This window comes from Schistosoma mansoni, chromosome 3, assembly GCF_000237925.1.
Source record: "Schistosoma mansoni strain Puerto Rico chromosome 3, complete genome".
NCBI classification, from domain to species: Eukaryota; Metazoa; Platyhelminthes; class Trematoda; order Strigeidida; family Schistosomatidae; genus Schistosoma; species Schistosoma mansoni.
In genome coordinates this window covers 24,374,626-24,389,881 of record NC_031497.1, presented here as the reverse complement: position 1 = coordinate 24,389,881, position 15,256 = coordinate 24,374,626, and the positions used below count along the sequence as shown (strand labels likewise).

The 15,256-nt window shown below is 33.6% G+C and overlaps 1 protein-coding gene across 1 annotated transcript in view; it reads left to right on the top strand.

Annotated features, from left to right (window-relative positions):
• Nucleotides 1–734: 734 nt before the first annotated feature.
• The window catches only part of Smp_018980 (hypothetical protein), a gene marked incomplete at its 3' end in the record, with an annotated part of 46,448 nt that continues 31,926 nt past the window's right edge, over nucleotides 735–15,256 (top strand). The window contains exon 1 of the mRNA XM_018799744.1: nucleotides 735–886. Coding sequence (XP_018651502.1) covers nucleotides 760–886 — 127 coding nt within the window. The 5' untranslated portion in view covers nucleotides 735–759. The remainder of the gene's footprint in view (nucleotides 887–15,256) is intronic.

Genomic DNA, 15,256 nt, shown 5'->3' with positions numbered 1-15,256 from the left:
TTTCCATAGTGGTCTAGCTTCGATTGACTCATGATCTCAACTATTAAAATTAATGATTGAAAGTTAAACATTCTGTCTGAATTTAATATCTGTTACTTGAGGTAATCTATTGTGATGTATTTATTCCTACATTTTTGATTGGACAAAAAGATGATTTTTAAAAAGGATTCGTTAGTTTCCAACCAATCGATTCACTAATTCACTTAAATCTTGAACAAACTGAATGTATTTCATTCTTCAAAATATATTGCAATGCCTAAATAGTCAGTTTAATGAATGAAATTGGCATCTTTTCCTTTTCAAATTAATTTGCTTTTCATGTAACCATGACCTTTGTCCTTTAAATGTCATAAACAAGGTGACCATTATCGTTAGGAAATGAAAACCTTGTATAAATTTTCTTCATTTTATTGTCTTTTCAAATGAATTTCACTGGGAAGATGCAACTTATCAACTATTTTGAGTAGAGTATACATTTCGAATCTCACTTAGCCATATCCGACATATAAAAAGTATTTATAGTATCAAAATTCGATGAACAATCTAATAGCACAATTTCACATTATACGAAATCCAATGATTATAATAACCGATGAAATTCATTTATCTATAATATGATTGGTTGAAAATACTAATCGTTGATTGGCTGGAAGAAACAACTTGCTATTCATTGGTTGTCAGGATTAACTTAGTTTAGGAAACAATTTTTAGTTTTAAAATTACACTTGATGAGTACATTTCATTTGTCTATGTATACGTATGACTACTACAAGCCCTATTGGACTTACAAATAACGAATTAACTGTTAAATTAGTAAACAGTGATTATATTGTCAGTGAATCGATTACTGTGGATACATCATCATCTATGGATGTGGATTCAAATGGTAAGTCAATTATAAAATATTTATACTTTCCGATATAACCATATTATTTACTCACCAATTATGGATATAACAAACAATGATATTGGGTATTGGGTAGACTGATAATGATGACATAATTGTAATATCCCAAGTAGAAAGTTAAATTTCAAACATTTTATGACTTTGTATAAACCACTTCTTCATGATGGATATGTTTTTGGTTTATCATACATATCTATTGCATAACTAATGATCAATTCAAATGACAATTTTAGTATTGAATGTATTGGATTACTGACAAAAATGTGGATTTTGTTAGTTCAGTTTATTTATTTATTTAAACACATAAATATTGGTACAAGAAAGCACCAGATACATGTGCGCCACACAAATCTCATTTGATTTGTATGAGGGCTGTGATACTGACCAGGTGTCAAAACTGAAGCAGGTGGTTTTCTTAGGGGGCCACTTCCGGAGCCTTTGACCTAAAGGTCTAATCCAAAAGGCAGTGGATCATCGTAAGGAGATGCAGTCCCATGGTAGTCAGTGACCAACGATTGATTCATACACCATTTGTTCCCTTAGGATACTGGAGCCAGCCCATGTTCACCATTGGTTTGGAATCAGGATATTCCAACTCCCCTAGGTAAACATTCCGTGTCCACCAACTCGGTTAAAGCTCTGGACATTCACTTTTCATCCTCTCAATTTCGTAAACTACACTGATATAAATGCACCTTTCAGAGTTTATACATAGAATCTCGCTGAACATATCTTATACTTTCAGTAAACTTAGTTTTTGTATAATACAAAAAATTTTTACAAAGCCCATTAAATTTAACCTGACCTTCTACATAATTACTTTTAAGTTTGTTTAGAAGAAATATTTTTCATTTGTGTTCAGTCTTAATTTATAATTGTATCCTTATTTATTCTACATATCTTATTCATTAAACTCCTACATCTCTTTTCATCCATTTTCTTAATTATATACTATTCATTCCGTAAATAGTATTAAACATTTTTATTAAACTGATTAGTTCCCAACTCAGTTGTTATCCTTGTTTTTACATGACAATTTGTTACAACTTACCAGTTATTCAATCTTGTCTTTAATTGTCCATCGGTTTGGTAACTAACTGATTACTGCTTTTAGTAAAATTATTAAGAAATCTATTAGATTAGATCACTACTATTGATTTATGATTGAAATTTTCATAAATTGTAAGAACTCTATGTTAGTGGAAATCCTTAATGAGGAACTAATTGTAAAGAAATACTTCTTCACTCTTTCTATGTTTTAATGTTATAATAGAAACACTTAATATACTGTAACTTACTAAACTTCACAAAGTTTCACGTGTCTGCAATCACTATGCTATATATGAGATCTTGGTTTCCGATTTTAATTTGACAGTTCGTTTATGAGGTATGGGTCTATATATTTAACTTTAAACCACATTGGTTTAATGAATTCTAAAGATAACATCCAGGTGTTCAGACTCAATTAGGCAGAGTACACTCATGAAACATTAAGTTTCCATTGAACATTGATAACTATATTGGGCTTATTCAAGTCTAACTTACTACAATACACAATACTGAAATAGTGAGTTCAAGTTTATTGATATTACGTAAATAATCCTAACTTAGTGAAAGGTTAAAGATTTAAGTCGACTACATACAGAGTTTATTAGCAAAATATAGGTCGTACGCATTTTTTATGACTAATGACACTGTTGACTGCATAAATTCTAGTAAGTAAAGTATTTTCAGTTATCCCCTTACTAGTTGATTTTTGACTGTCTAAAAAGCCATACTCTATTATAAAAAACAGAGGTGTATCTTTCATTTACTGTCAGTCAGTCAGTCACAACGTAGAACTTCGTACGTACGTACATCACTTCAACTTGCTATACCACATTAGCACAGAGATACAGTTGTCGATTCAAATCCCATAATGGTAGAAGTACTAAGAGTATAAACAGTAAACCGAAAGATTAGGGTTTGAAGATGTTATTGAAGGAGTATAATCCAATGAAATAAATTTGGAAAGAGAAAAATGATAGTGACATGAAGTTTCATTTACTGACCAGTGATATATACATTTTCGGCTCAGTTTCTAGCTTGAAATAATCATAAGGCGTTTACTCAGTTAAAGATTTCATAAAACCGCAACCAAAAATGAGATGGATAGTGTCTGTGATAGTATTTTTTTGAAACTCAAGTAACTACATAAATGTAAGACCATTGGGTAAAACTAATGATAAACATTATAAATCATACAGTCGTTAAGCTTTTATAACAGAAGTGAATAGTTGCTAGTTTATGTTTATCCAGTTATTAATTTTGACCGGCGAAAGATAATATTAATAGTTCAACTAATAGAAAGCTTATTTTTAATGATCCTATAATTTGGCTATAATCTCATTAAAGTAAACTAAATGATTACGTTTCATATGGTTGGAATCATTAGTCAATTAAAGCTAGACTTTCATGGAAAACCTGTAAGCGTTGAACGACCGTTTCATCCTATTGTGGGACTCCTCAATAGTGCGCATCCACGATCCCGCCTCTCGCACTGATCAGGAGTCCCACAATAGAACGAAACAGCCGTCAAGCAGTGCTTCCAGGTTTTCCATGGTGGTCTAGCTTCAATTGACTCATGATCTCAACTCTAAAATTATTAAAATCTCCACGTAACCCCCTTCTGATAATTACATAATTGATTAAATATTTAAAAGAAAAAGTAAACAATATAAAGCTGGTGATCAAAGCAGATTAATATTTAATGAAGATGTATGAATATAAACCATTTATAATTGATTGATTAGTGAGTGGTGATCAATGTCATGTATGTCAGATCCTTCTTAATGCAGATCGAATCCTATCGATCAAGTTGCAATATAGCCACCAGTCTAGGTGACTCGACATTACGTGCACTATGTTGAGATATAATGGGGGTTAGAGATAGTTAACAGGTAATCCTTTAATAGTTTTAAACTATGGACCTGAGTTTTATGCTACTTGGCACTCTTTAGCAAGGTTTACCTGTAATCCTGAGGGAACTGATGTTCCCCGATTACCTCCAACAACCATCTTATCTGAATATTAACCATGTTCGGTCAATTAGTTTGCAGAAAATGATGATTATAGTTCTGAAAACTAGTATATCTATTTGATCATCATTATTATTCAACAACGAAATCGTCGACAGTTATCCAAACATTCGACTTTTTTTCAATTCAATATCTCTGTTATAATGATAAGTGAATAAACTGATAAGAATAGATAAAAAAAACACTTCAACATGAATGTCTCCAACCATATGGACTGATTCTAATTAATGATATAAATATGTATACATAACTCTACATCTAATTGTTAACTTAGGCGTCTAAGTTTAGTCACTTTGTCTATTTAAAAGAAAAATCTAAATAAATGAAACGGTATTTTGTATATTTCTACTATTGCTTATGATCATTTACAAAGAAATGTGACACAATAAACTAATAAGATGAATTCATTCATTACATTCATTGCTTCTGTGTTACTATCAGTCAGTCAGTCACAACGTAGAACTTTGTACATACATACATCAGTTCGAGTTGCCATGCCACATTAGCACAGAGATATAATTGTTCATTCAAATCCCATAGTGGTAGAAGTAGTAAGAGTATAAGCAGTAATTGAAAAGATTAGGAGTTGAATATGTTATTGAAGGAGTATAATCTAATGAAATAAATTTGAAAAGAGAAAAAAAGATAGAGACATGAAGAATTACTGATGAAGTCAATGATAGTTACAATAATAATTATTCTAATTATGAATCGTTTGTCTACAAAGTGATACAAGAATAACTGTATGATGATCAGTGAATCTGTTGTGATTGAGATTCATATAACTGACTACATCATAAACTGGTTATCCTTAAACAGGTAGGGGGAAATTGTTATTTAGATGAATGATTTTTATCATTCATACACAGCGATACATAGACAAACATATAAAAGAAATATAATTACATATACACCCATACATATAGAGAAAGATAACTCTTGAATCATTTATTACCTCATATAGTATTTATTTTTTTCTCTCGAAAAAGAGCCCCCAAATGCCGTAGTACGGCTAAGAGTGGGGAGACTACGCTCTCCCTCTCGAAATGCTCTCACATGACCACGCGTATATAGCCTATGACAGAGAAGTCCTACTTACTAACTTCTCGTGACATTATTGTTGTTTACGGAATTGAGAGGACGAAAAGTGAATGTCCGGTGCTTTAACCGGGTTGGTGGACATGGAGTATCCACCTAGGGGAGTTGGAAAACCCTGATTCCAAACCAATAGTCCACATGGTCTCCAGTATCCTGAGAGAACAATGGGTGTATGAATCAATCGTTGGTCACTGACTACCATGAGACTGCGTCTCCTCATGATGCTCCACTGCCTTTTGGATTAGACCTTTAGGTCAAAGGCTCCGGATGTGGCTCCTTAAGAAAACCACCTACTTCAGTTTTGACACCTGGTCAGTATCACAGCCCTCATACAAATTAAATGAGATTTGTGTGGCGCATATGTATCTGATGCCTTCTTGTGTTTAAATAAATAAATAAACTCGAAAAAGACGGAATATAGATGGATAATATAGACACACTGTAATACACCTATATAATGAACTATAATAATAATCTGATAAACGCTTTGTATTTATTTTTTTATTCATGATACGAATAAAAGGTGGTAAATTGACCTCAAAATGAGTTTTTTTTAAAAATAACTATTCAAATGTTCTTTTTTCTAAAAACTAAAATTTCCCAATGAGATAAGATAATGAATAATAAAAAAAAATCAAGTTTCCTAGGTTACACAGACCTCAAAAATACTGATAGATATATCTTACCTGTAATGACTGACCTGTATGTATGTGTATCACTATATATATATATACAAGTGTGTGTGTGTGCGTGTGTGTATTTTGATAACATACATATGTTTGTATTGAAGTATTAGATACAAAAAATACTTTCCTAAAGGGAACTAAATTAATGAACTACTGATTATAAACAATTCATTTCAATTCTATATTTGTAATCATGTAAGTATAATGTGTGTGTGTGTGTGCATTATGTAGACACATGTGGAACAAAAATCACAACTTATTATGATTATTACTATTTATGGCGTTAATAAATATTTCTGAATGGCAATATATATCGATCAGATAAGATAAACTATTGAGATAAATTAGAATAGTAGACGGGAACACATGAATATGAATGTATACGTATATACATCCATAATAATCATAATCAGTAATAACACTACATTATAATACTATATAAAGAGAGAAAGAACATATATGGGGATATCAGTAATGATGATAACTAAAAATGAATACCCAAAGATATGATCATTCGTCACCTTTTAGGATGAAAGTAATTCGAATTGTTATATGTAGATATAAACAAGTTTATTTGTGAAACTATAAATCAAATTAGATATTTATTCTTGTTCAATGATGAATTCAATAATAAGTTGTTATTACATTTACATTGATGTTTAGGACTGCAATTAATCAGTGTCTAATTGGTATATGTGCATAGTGTGAGGATTGTCTCGATATAGTCTTAATTCACAAGCATTGTAAGCAAAGATGGTTGGTGGCTAGCAGTGGAATTCAGGATGAACGTTTCGTCCTATCTGAAACTAACTGAGTGGATAACGCGATGGCGTTTGAAGCGAATGGTACTGGGTTCGAGTCACAGAGTGAACATCAACTCTGAGATGCAGGTACATCTAAATGACGAGTCCCAAATAGGACGAAACGTGAGTCCTGGATTCCACTGCTAGCCACTAATCATCTTTGCTTACAATTCATTTATTCTGATTATGAAATTTTAAAACAAATATTGACAATCACAGGCGGGGGGTTTTGTGGAGATTTTAGTAATTTTTTATTTAATTGAATTCATGAGTCAATTGAAGCTATACTACCATGGAAAACATGGATGCACTGCTTGACGGTCGTCTCGTCCTATTGTAAAATTCCTCTTTGGGAGTGAGCATCCACGATCCCACATCGTGAGTTTTTCAATCATGAGTTTGAAATATTCAATCCTATTTCACAAACGAAATGTCCATTAGGGAAACTATATCAATCTGTTCATTTTAATTAAATAATGGGCCGTTCAGTGCTTCTAGGTTTTACATGGTGATCTAGCTTCAATTGACTCATGATCTCAATTATATAATTATGAATTATATGCTTAAAACAGGCTTTTAATCAATTTGTTGACTTTGGAAGTTTGAATTTTGTTTCACTTAACTAAATGTAAATAGGTAGTGATTAAAAAAACCCAGTAATTATTTAGTTTAAACATCTTAATTAAACAAGAGTCAATGATTTAGATTGACTGGATTAATCTTAGCTGATTGATTGGTTTATTTTAATATAAACAAGCTACTTTTTTTTAGTGAAAAGTATACCTGTAATGTTATATTGTACAAGTTATCATAATTTGTCTTGTTAGTCACAAGTCGTAGATTATAATATATTGTGAGATGGTGGAGATTTGTAGCTCAGGCGGATGATTTTGATGGAGTTTTGTTCTCTGAGCTGGGTGGTTTGGTTGTGGAGCTTTCATTGTTCTTTCGAACAACATCATCAGCACAAACTTCGGGTAGAAGTAGTATATTTATTTATTTCATTATGTTCTAAGAATCTTCAACAGATAAATTCTATCTACTGCTTATGATACAGGTTTCTACCCGAAGTTTGTGCTGATGATTTCGTTCAGAAGTAGGATGAAAGCTCCACGACTAAACCATCCAGCTCAGAGAACAAAACTCCATCAAAAATTTAAAAATGTTGAAGATTTGTAGCTCATGTGGGTGATTTGGATGGAGTTTTGTTCTCTGAGCTGGATGGTTTGGTCGTGGATTTTTCATTGTTCGTTTGAACGACATCATCAGCACAAACTTCAGAGGATAAAACTCCATCAAGAAAAAAAAAGTTTCATAACTAGGATCATACTGTCAGTTGTAAATGAGATAAATTATGAAGTTCCTAACATTTGACTCAATCTACTAATAGTTTCAATCCATCAAATAAATCAAACTATCGAAGAAGAAAATACCACCGCTGGTATGGATAGTTTTTAACAATGACTCGTGAAATCATGACTTTGACAAAGTATTCTGTTAGATTACACTGAACAGAATGCTTTCTATAACTATGATTTCATTTAAAAAGATTTATTCATGACTCGGTTATTTATGTGATAGATTAGTGATGAGAAGTCAGTATTGTTCAATATATCATCTAGTCACTATTTATCATCTATGCTCAATATGTTATATATATTTTAAACAACGACAATCCAATTGGTGTCACCATCTTGAAACACCGACTTCGGTGGCTTGGACATGTTCTGCGAATGTCGTCCCAGAGAATTCCACGTCGTGCATTATTTACCGACGCTAGGACTGGTTGGAAAAAGCGGAAAGGTGGTCAGTATATGACATGGTGTCATGGTATGAAAGAAAGCTGCAAAGGGTTGGCTTCTGTTTGTCCTTCACGACTCCCTGACTGGGGTCCAGGAGATGGTGCAACATAGTGGCTAGAAACGTTATCAGATATGGCTCAGAGTAGAAGCTAGTGGAGATCCTGCTGTAACCTTCTTTTACTTTCTTCATAAAGAGTGGTCATAACTTCCTTAACTGAAAGAATTCTTCTGTTTGTATATTTCAGTTCCCCCCCCATCAATGATCAATTAGTACAAATTTGATAGCAATAAATATTCAACTATTTTATGTACTCTTTCATAGCATGGCATGAGTTACGAAACATTAACAGAGATTAGTTATTAAATCTTGATTTCAAAAACTCAACTATTACGAAATATACTGTCACTCTCATTATTGGATCTTATCAATCTAAACATATCAATAAAATATAGAGATATCTGTTTGTAGAACACCACCCAAATACTAATGTTTGCCTAGTAACAACTTTTCAAGGGAAAGGGAAACATAATTTTCATAGGGATATCAATATTCTGATTCCAATCAAAAATGCCATTTAATTTTGTATGTTTATTTATCAAATAGAAAATCGGTCATTGAAATGGTACTATCATATCAACTGATCTATTTGAAATTATCCTCTAGTTTATCGGTTCATCAATTAAGTTTCACCTTCATTCTTAACTTAACTCGGAAAGTTTTGTTTACCTCCATTTTTTCTGTCCAGTGTTATGAATGATATTCATCTTAATTAATCTAACACAATTTATAGTCGTATGATATCATTTATTTTATCTGGTCAGGGTGATATGATCTATTTTCTAGGGAATAATGATGTTTATAAGCAAAGATGGATGGCGGCTAGCAGTGGAATACAGGACGCGGGTTTCGTCTTATTTGTGACTCATCAGCTCGATGTACCTGCATCTTAGAGTTGATGTTTACTCCTGGACTCGAACTCATTACCGATCGCTTTAAAAGCCATTGCGTTATCTACTTAGCTACAAAGTCCTGATAGCCACTCACTTGTGCAATGGGGATATTTGTTGTTTAGTAAATGATCCATATACATGAACTTTAGTGAAGAATGATCATGGTAGCTTTAACCAGTTTGTATACTGATATTTAAAAAATTAGTTCGTCACTTATTTCTGTTGTTTTGAGTAATATACTGTGTACATTTCGTACGATTTTACTTATGACCAGTAAGATTTTCTCAACTGATGTTTCTGTATTATCCACAGACTTGTTTGTTGTGAAAACCTTAGTGTCATATGATTATTCCTTGACATTTGAACAATCATTCTCAGAATACTGTGTTCCAGCTATGTGGAGGACGGTAGATATAAAGTTACTTTCGTCATGATCTCATCGGCTGTAATTCAAATGGGTCTTACAAATGACATGTTATGAGTAACCAATTGGAAACAGTGATTCATAATTTATAAATCAGAATGGTTTTATTACTCAAACATCTCACAATATGTCACTTTCTTTCTTTTGAATAATCTTTTTTTATTCGTGTAGGATACCTTTACAAAATAGAATAATAATCTTATTACATGTTAGTTAGCTATTTCCCTTTCAAATTATTCGTAACATAAACACTGAATGACAATCACCTTTGAATAGTTATATAATTTAAGGAAAAAATTCATGAAGATTATAAGAATTATTTGGGTTTAATGATTTAAGTTATACAATTAATTATGTTAGATAACTTTAACAGATATTATCATGATCAGAAGGAGGTTTTGTGGAGATTTTTTAGTAATTTTATATAGTTGAGATCATGAGTCAATTGAAGCTAGACAACCATGGAAAACCTGGAAGCATTGGACGTCCATTTCGTCCTATTGTGGGACTCCTCGACAGTACGCATCCACGATCCCGCCTCGCGAGATTTGAACCCAGGATCTATCATTCTCGCCTGCGAGCACTTAACCTCCAGACCACTAAGCTGGCCGGCACCCAACGGTGTTAATGTCCAACTTCAACCAATCCACGAAATCGAGCAACCATTCACCAATGTCTTCAGTGAGTTGATATCTCCCAACAGACCTGTTTGAACTCCACTAGTGAATGGTTGCTCGATTTCGTGGATTGGTTGAAGTTGGACATTAACACCGTTGGGTGCCGGCCAGCTTAGTGGTCTGGAGGTTAAGTGCTCGCAGGCGAGAATGATAGATCCTGGGTTCAAATCTCGCGAGGCGGGATCGTGGATGCGTACTGTCGAGGAGTCCCACAATAGGACGAAATGGACGTCCAATGCTTCCAGGTTTTCCATGGTTGTCTATCTTCGATTGACTCATGATCTTAACTACATAATATATTATCATTCTTGGTTTTTTGTTTTATTAGATTCTTTTCTAGTGTTATAATAGTTATCATGAAAAAAACATCGTAGTATACTGAATTAAAAAGTTAGGATTGTCGAATTTTGCATTTTCTCTGGTAGATTTTGAAGATATTTCTTATCACGTGATTGTGACTTTAATTACTTCAAACGAATCATGAATAAACCTGAAACAGGTATTCAGTTTACTGTGGCTTTCCCTGATTCTCTTCGGGTTTCTAGTTAGTTTTCCATTCGTGACTATTTTATAACTGTACATTACGGAACCATTTCAACTGTTTACTTTTCTTTTTCTTTTTAAATTTTTCGGGAACAATTGCCTCGCATAGTGACTGAGCTTAATGACTTACATAAGGCTGAGAAAACCTCATTTTGACTTGATCATCTATATGTTGTAAATAGATATTTTAGTCTTTAGCAGTGACAGGCTATTATTGTTTTGGAAGGCATTCACTGTTCTTTTTAATGTAACCCTAAATTTCTACTTGCTTTCGTTTGACTAGTACAAAGCATCATGTCAAAGGAAGTATATATATGTTTCTTTTGTGAGGGGGAATTGTTTAGGTTGAATTAAGTGCTTTAGTTATTGCAGATCGTTTTGTTAGACTATACAAACAAGATTATAAGCAGCTCAGGAGAAGTCATATTATTCTGCGTCAATTGTCTTCATGACTTTATCTAAATTCACAAGGGGAGTAATTACATAAAAAACTAGATTTGAAGCGAAAGGTACTGGGTTTCGAGTCCCACAGTGAACATCAACTCTGAGATGAAGGTACATCCAGCTGACGAGTACGAAATAGGACGAAACGCGCGTCAAACTGGATTCCACTGCTAGCCACTATCCATCATTGCTTACAATGCTCGTAAATTAAGGCTATATTGAGGCAATACGCACAGCATGCACATATGCCAATTAGAGACTGACCGATTGCAGTCCTAAACATCAATGGGAAGATTCAAACAAACAATACTAAATGAATTTAGATTCCACTCAGCCTATCAATTCAATCACCAACTTATTCCTTAGTAAATACGACCTAAGGACTCTTTGTGGGACTGCAGGCATTGTGGGCCTAAAACCACATGGGCTAACTTGAGCGATCGACTAGGACTGGACTAATCCACTATTCGGTCATAACCTAGATTACTTGAAGACTGTTCTTCGTGGTCCTCTCTCAGGCACTTAATGGAAGTGATATTAAACTTTGAGCACATTGTTGAAGCAATTTTATCACTGACTGATATCAACTAAAGGACTGTTAAAGATTAAAAAGATACAAGATGGTAGATTTTTATCTTTTTAAAATACGTAAGTGCTAAATGTACATCATTTTCCTGTATTGCAGAGACCATACTACAAATGTGTAGCATAATAATAACATTAAACTTAATAAACCACGAATAACTTATCCATTGATGTTATTAACAAATCTTGGCTAAATACTAATAATTTCTTTTAAGAAAGTTATTTTACTGCCTCGACCACTATGGGATTTGAATGGACAACTGCATCTCTGTGCTAATAGGGTATGGCAACTTGAACTGATGTACGTACGTACGAAGTTTTAGGTTGTGACTGACTGACTGACTAAAGTTATTTTTTTAAATTTAATTAATTAAAACTATATCGCATTGCATTATAAGCAAAGATGGATAGTAGCTAGCAGTGGAATCCAGGATGCACGTTTTGTCCTATTTGGGACTCGTCATCTGGATGAACCTGCATCTCAGAGTTGATGTTCACTCTGGGACTCGAAACACAGTACCATTCGCTTCAAACGCCATCGCGTTATCCACTCAGCTACTGAATCCTGATAGCCGCTTTCATAAATAATAAGGTTTTCATGATTTAAAACCATGGTACGTAACCAACATGACAGAATTAAATTTGATTTTATGCTGATAACTCTTTAGAAGATTGATCTCATTGTAATTTCACTGATAGTTTATATAATGTGACCGTATAAAACATTTGGAAATAAAAGTTTTCTACTGTTCTGTGAGGATAAAGTTAATTAATCACTAATAACTCAGTAGATTTTCTTCTCATTTGATTTGTGTGAGGGCTGTGATACTGTCCAGGTGCCCAAACTGAAGCAGGTGGTTTTCTTAGGGGGCCACACCCGAAGCCTTTGACCTAAAGATCTGATCCATAAGGCAGTGGAGCATCGTGAGGAGATGCAGTCCCATGGTAGCCGGTGACCAACGATTGATTCATACGCCATTTGTTCCCTCAGGATCCTGGAGTCCATGTGAACCATTGGTTTTGAATCAGGGTTTTCCAACTCCCCTTAATGACTCACAATGTCCACCAGCCCGATTAAAACGCCGGACATTCGCTTTCCGTCCTCTCAATTTCGTAGAAAACACCCCCGTCATGAGAAGGCAGTGAATAGGACTTCTCTAACAGAGTCTGTATACATGTAGCCATATGAGAGCATTTAGAGAGAAAGGATGGCTCCTCCCTACTCTCAACCGTACCGGACCATGTGGAGATCATTTTATCCTAATTTCAGAATCTTCACTAATTCAAATGTATATAACTTCTTCTGAAAATAAATACTCCTTATTCTTTAAATGATAATGATGAATCTATCTATGTAAATCAATTTTTTTTTCTTCTAAACTCTCATTGTCTTATCATCAGATAAAGAAAATTAATTTTTTGATTAAAGAATATCACTAATGGATACATAATAAAAGGACATAGTCAAATTGTTCTAATTTCCTTATCTATTCACTACGTAGACTTGATAAACAATAAAAAACTAAAATGTCATATATAAAATGATAAGATGAAACTAAATAAATGACGTAAAGTTAAAATGATGATTCTATATTCAAGAATAAAGAATAAGAAATACAAAAAACCACTTTTAAGAGATAGATAGATGGATAGATAGATAGATAGGTATATAGATAAACATATAGATAATATGAAACAATGTTTTAAGATAGATATAGAAAGTCCTTTTATTTAAACACATAAATATTGGTACAAAGGGGTACCAGAGATATATGCCTCCGAATGCCCTGATACAGCTGAGAGTGGGAAGAGTATACTCTCCCTCTCCAGATGCTCTAACATCACCACACTTATATAACTTCTGACAGAGAAGTTCCACTCAATGCCTTCTCGGGGCATTACTGTTGTTTACGAAATTGAGAGGACGAAAAGCGAATGTCCGGTGCTTTAACCGGGTTGGTGGACACGACGCGTCCATCTAAGGGAGTTGGAAAACCCTGATTCAAAACCAATGGTGCAGATGGGCTGGCTCCAGTTTCCTGAGGGAACAAATGGCGTATGAACCAATTGTTGGTGACCGGCTACCATGGGACTTCATCTCCTCACGATGTTCGACTGCCTTGTGGATCAGTTCTTTAGGTCAAAGGATCCGAGTTTGGCCGTCTAAGAAAACCACCTGTTTCGGTTTCGGCACCTGGACAGTATCACAGCCCTCACACAATTAAATGAAATGACAATTTTTTGTGTCGTGCATATATATCTGGTGCCCCCTTGTACCAATATTTATGTGTTCACATAAATAAACAAATAATATATATATATATATATCAGAATAAACTGTTACTTTCATAGATACATGATAAATTACCTACTAAGACTTATCAATCGACTAGTTATTTAAACTCATTTCATTCTTACCTTTCAATTTGGATATAAAATCTACCATATATTATAAGAGTGACATACTTCAGTGCAGTAATTTTAATTTCTATAAGTGATCTATGTAAAAAAAAATGATCGTTCAAGAAGTTAGATCCATAATAAAGATCAATAAGTTACTTGGTTACTCATAGATATAGTTTTATTAGTAAGTAATATCACTTGAACTTTTTCTTAATCTTTTATTTTTCATCTACTTTGTGGATTTTTATGTATGTGGAAGGATTGTTGGAGTTGAGAAAATTTACAGCCCAGTAGCACGATTTTACTAGATTCGAATTCTTTGAAATGGATGCTTAAATTATAGATCCAGTTCAATAGATGGAATAGTATCATTATGTTTAGTTATTTTTTGTGCTTAGTTATTGTAGAAATTAATTTATTCTTTGTATAACAACTTACTGTGGTTTATTTTGAGTAAAGATAAAAGAAGTACCAAATCAGTCAGTCAGCTACAACGTAGGACCAGGCACATATATGCATCGGTCCAAGTTGCCATATCTCGTTAGCACAACAACATGAACATCAAATTCATAGAAGTAAAGAAAGGTTTTATATAAGGATATAGTATAGGAAGGAAGAACGTTATGAAGCAATTTCAATCTCAAGGTTTAAGGGAAGATTCAGAGTGTATACACCTACGCCATTGTGATCGATTCTAGGCCATGCCACACAGAGTCTCCAACCGTTGGTTACTATAGTCACGCGGACCCCAAACAAGTAGTCTGCATCTACCATCATGGCTTAGACTAGAAGTTAGTAACTTCAAGCTCTGATGCCACGTTTTGGTTTGGCCACCCCTAACTCTCTTTCAACCATC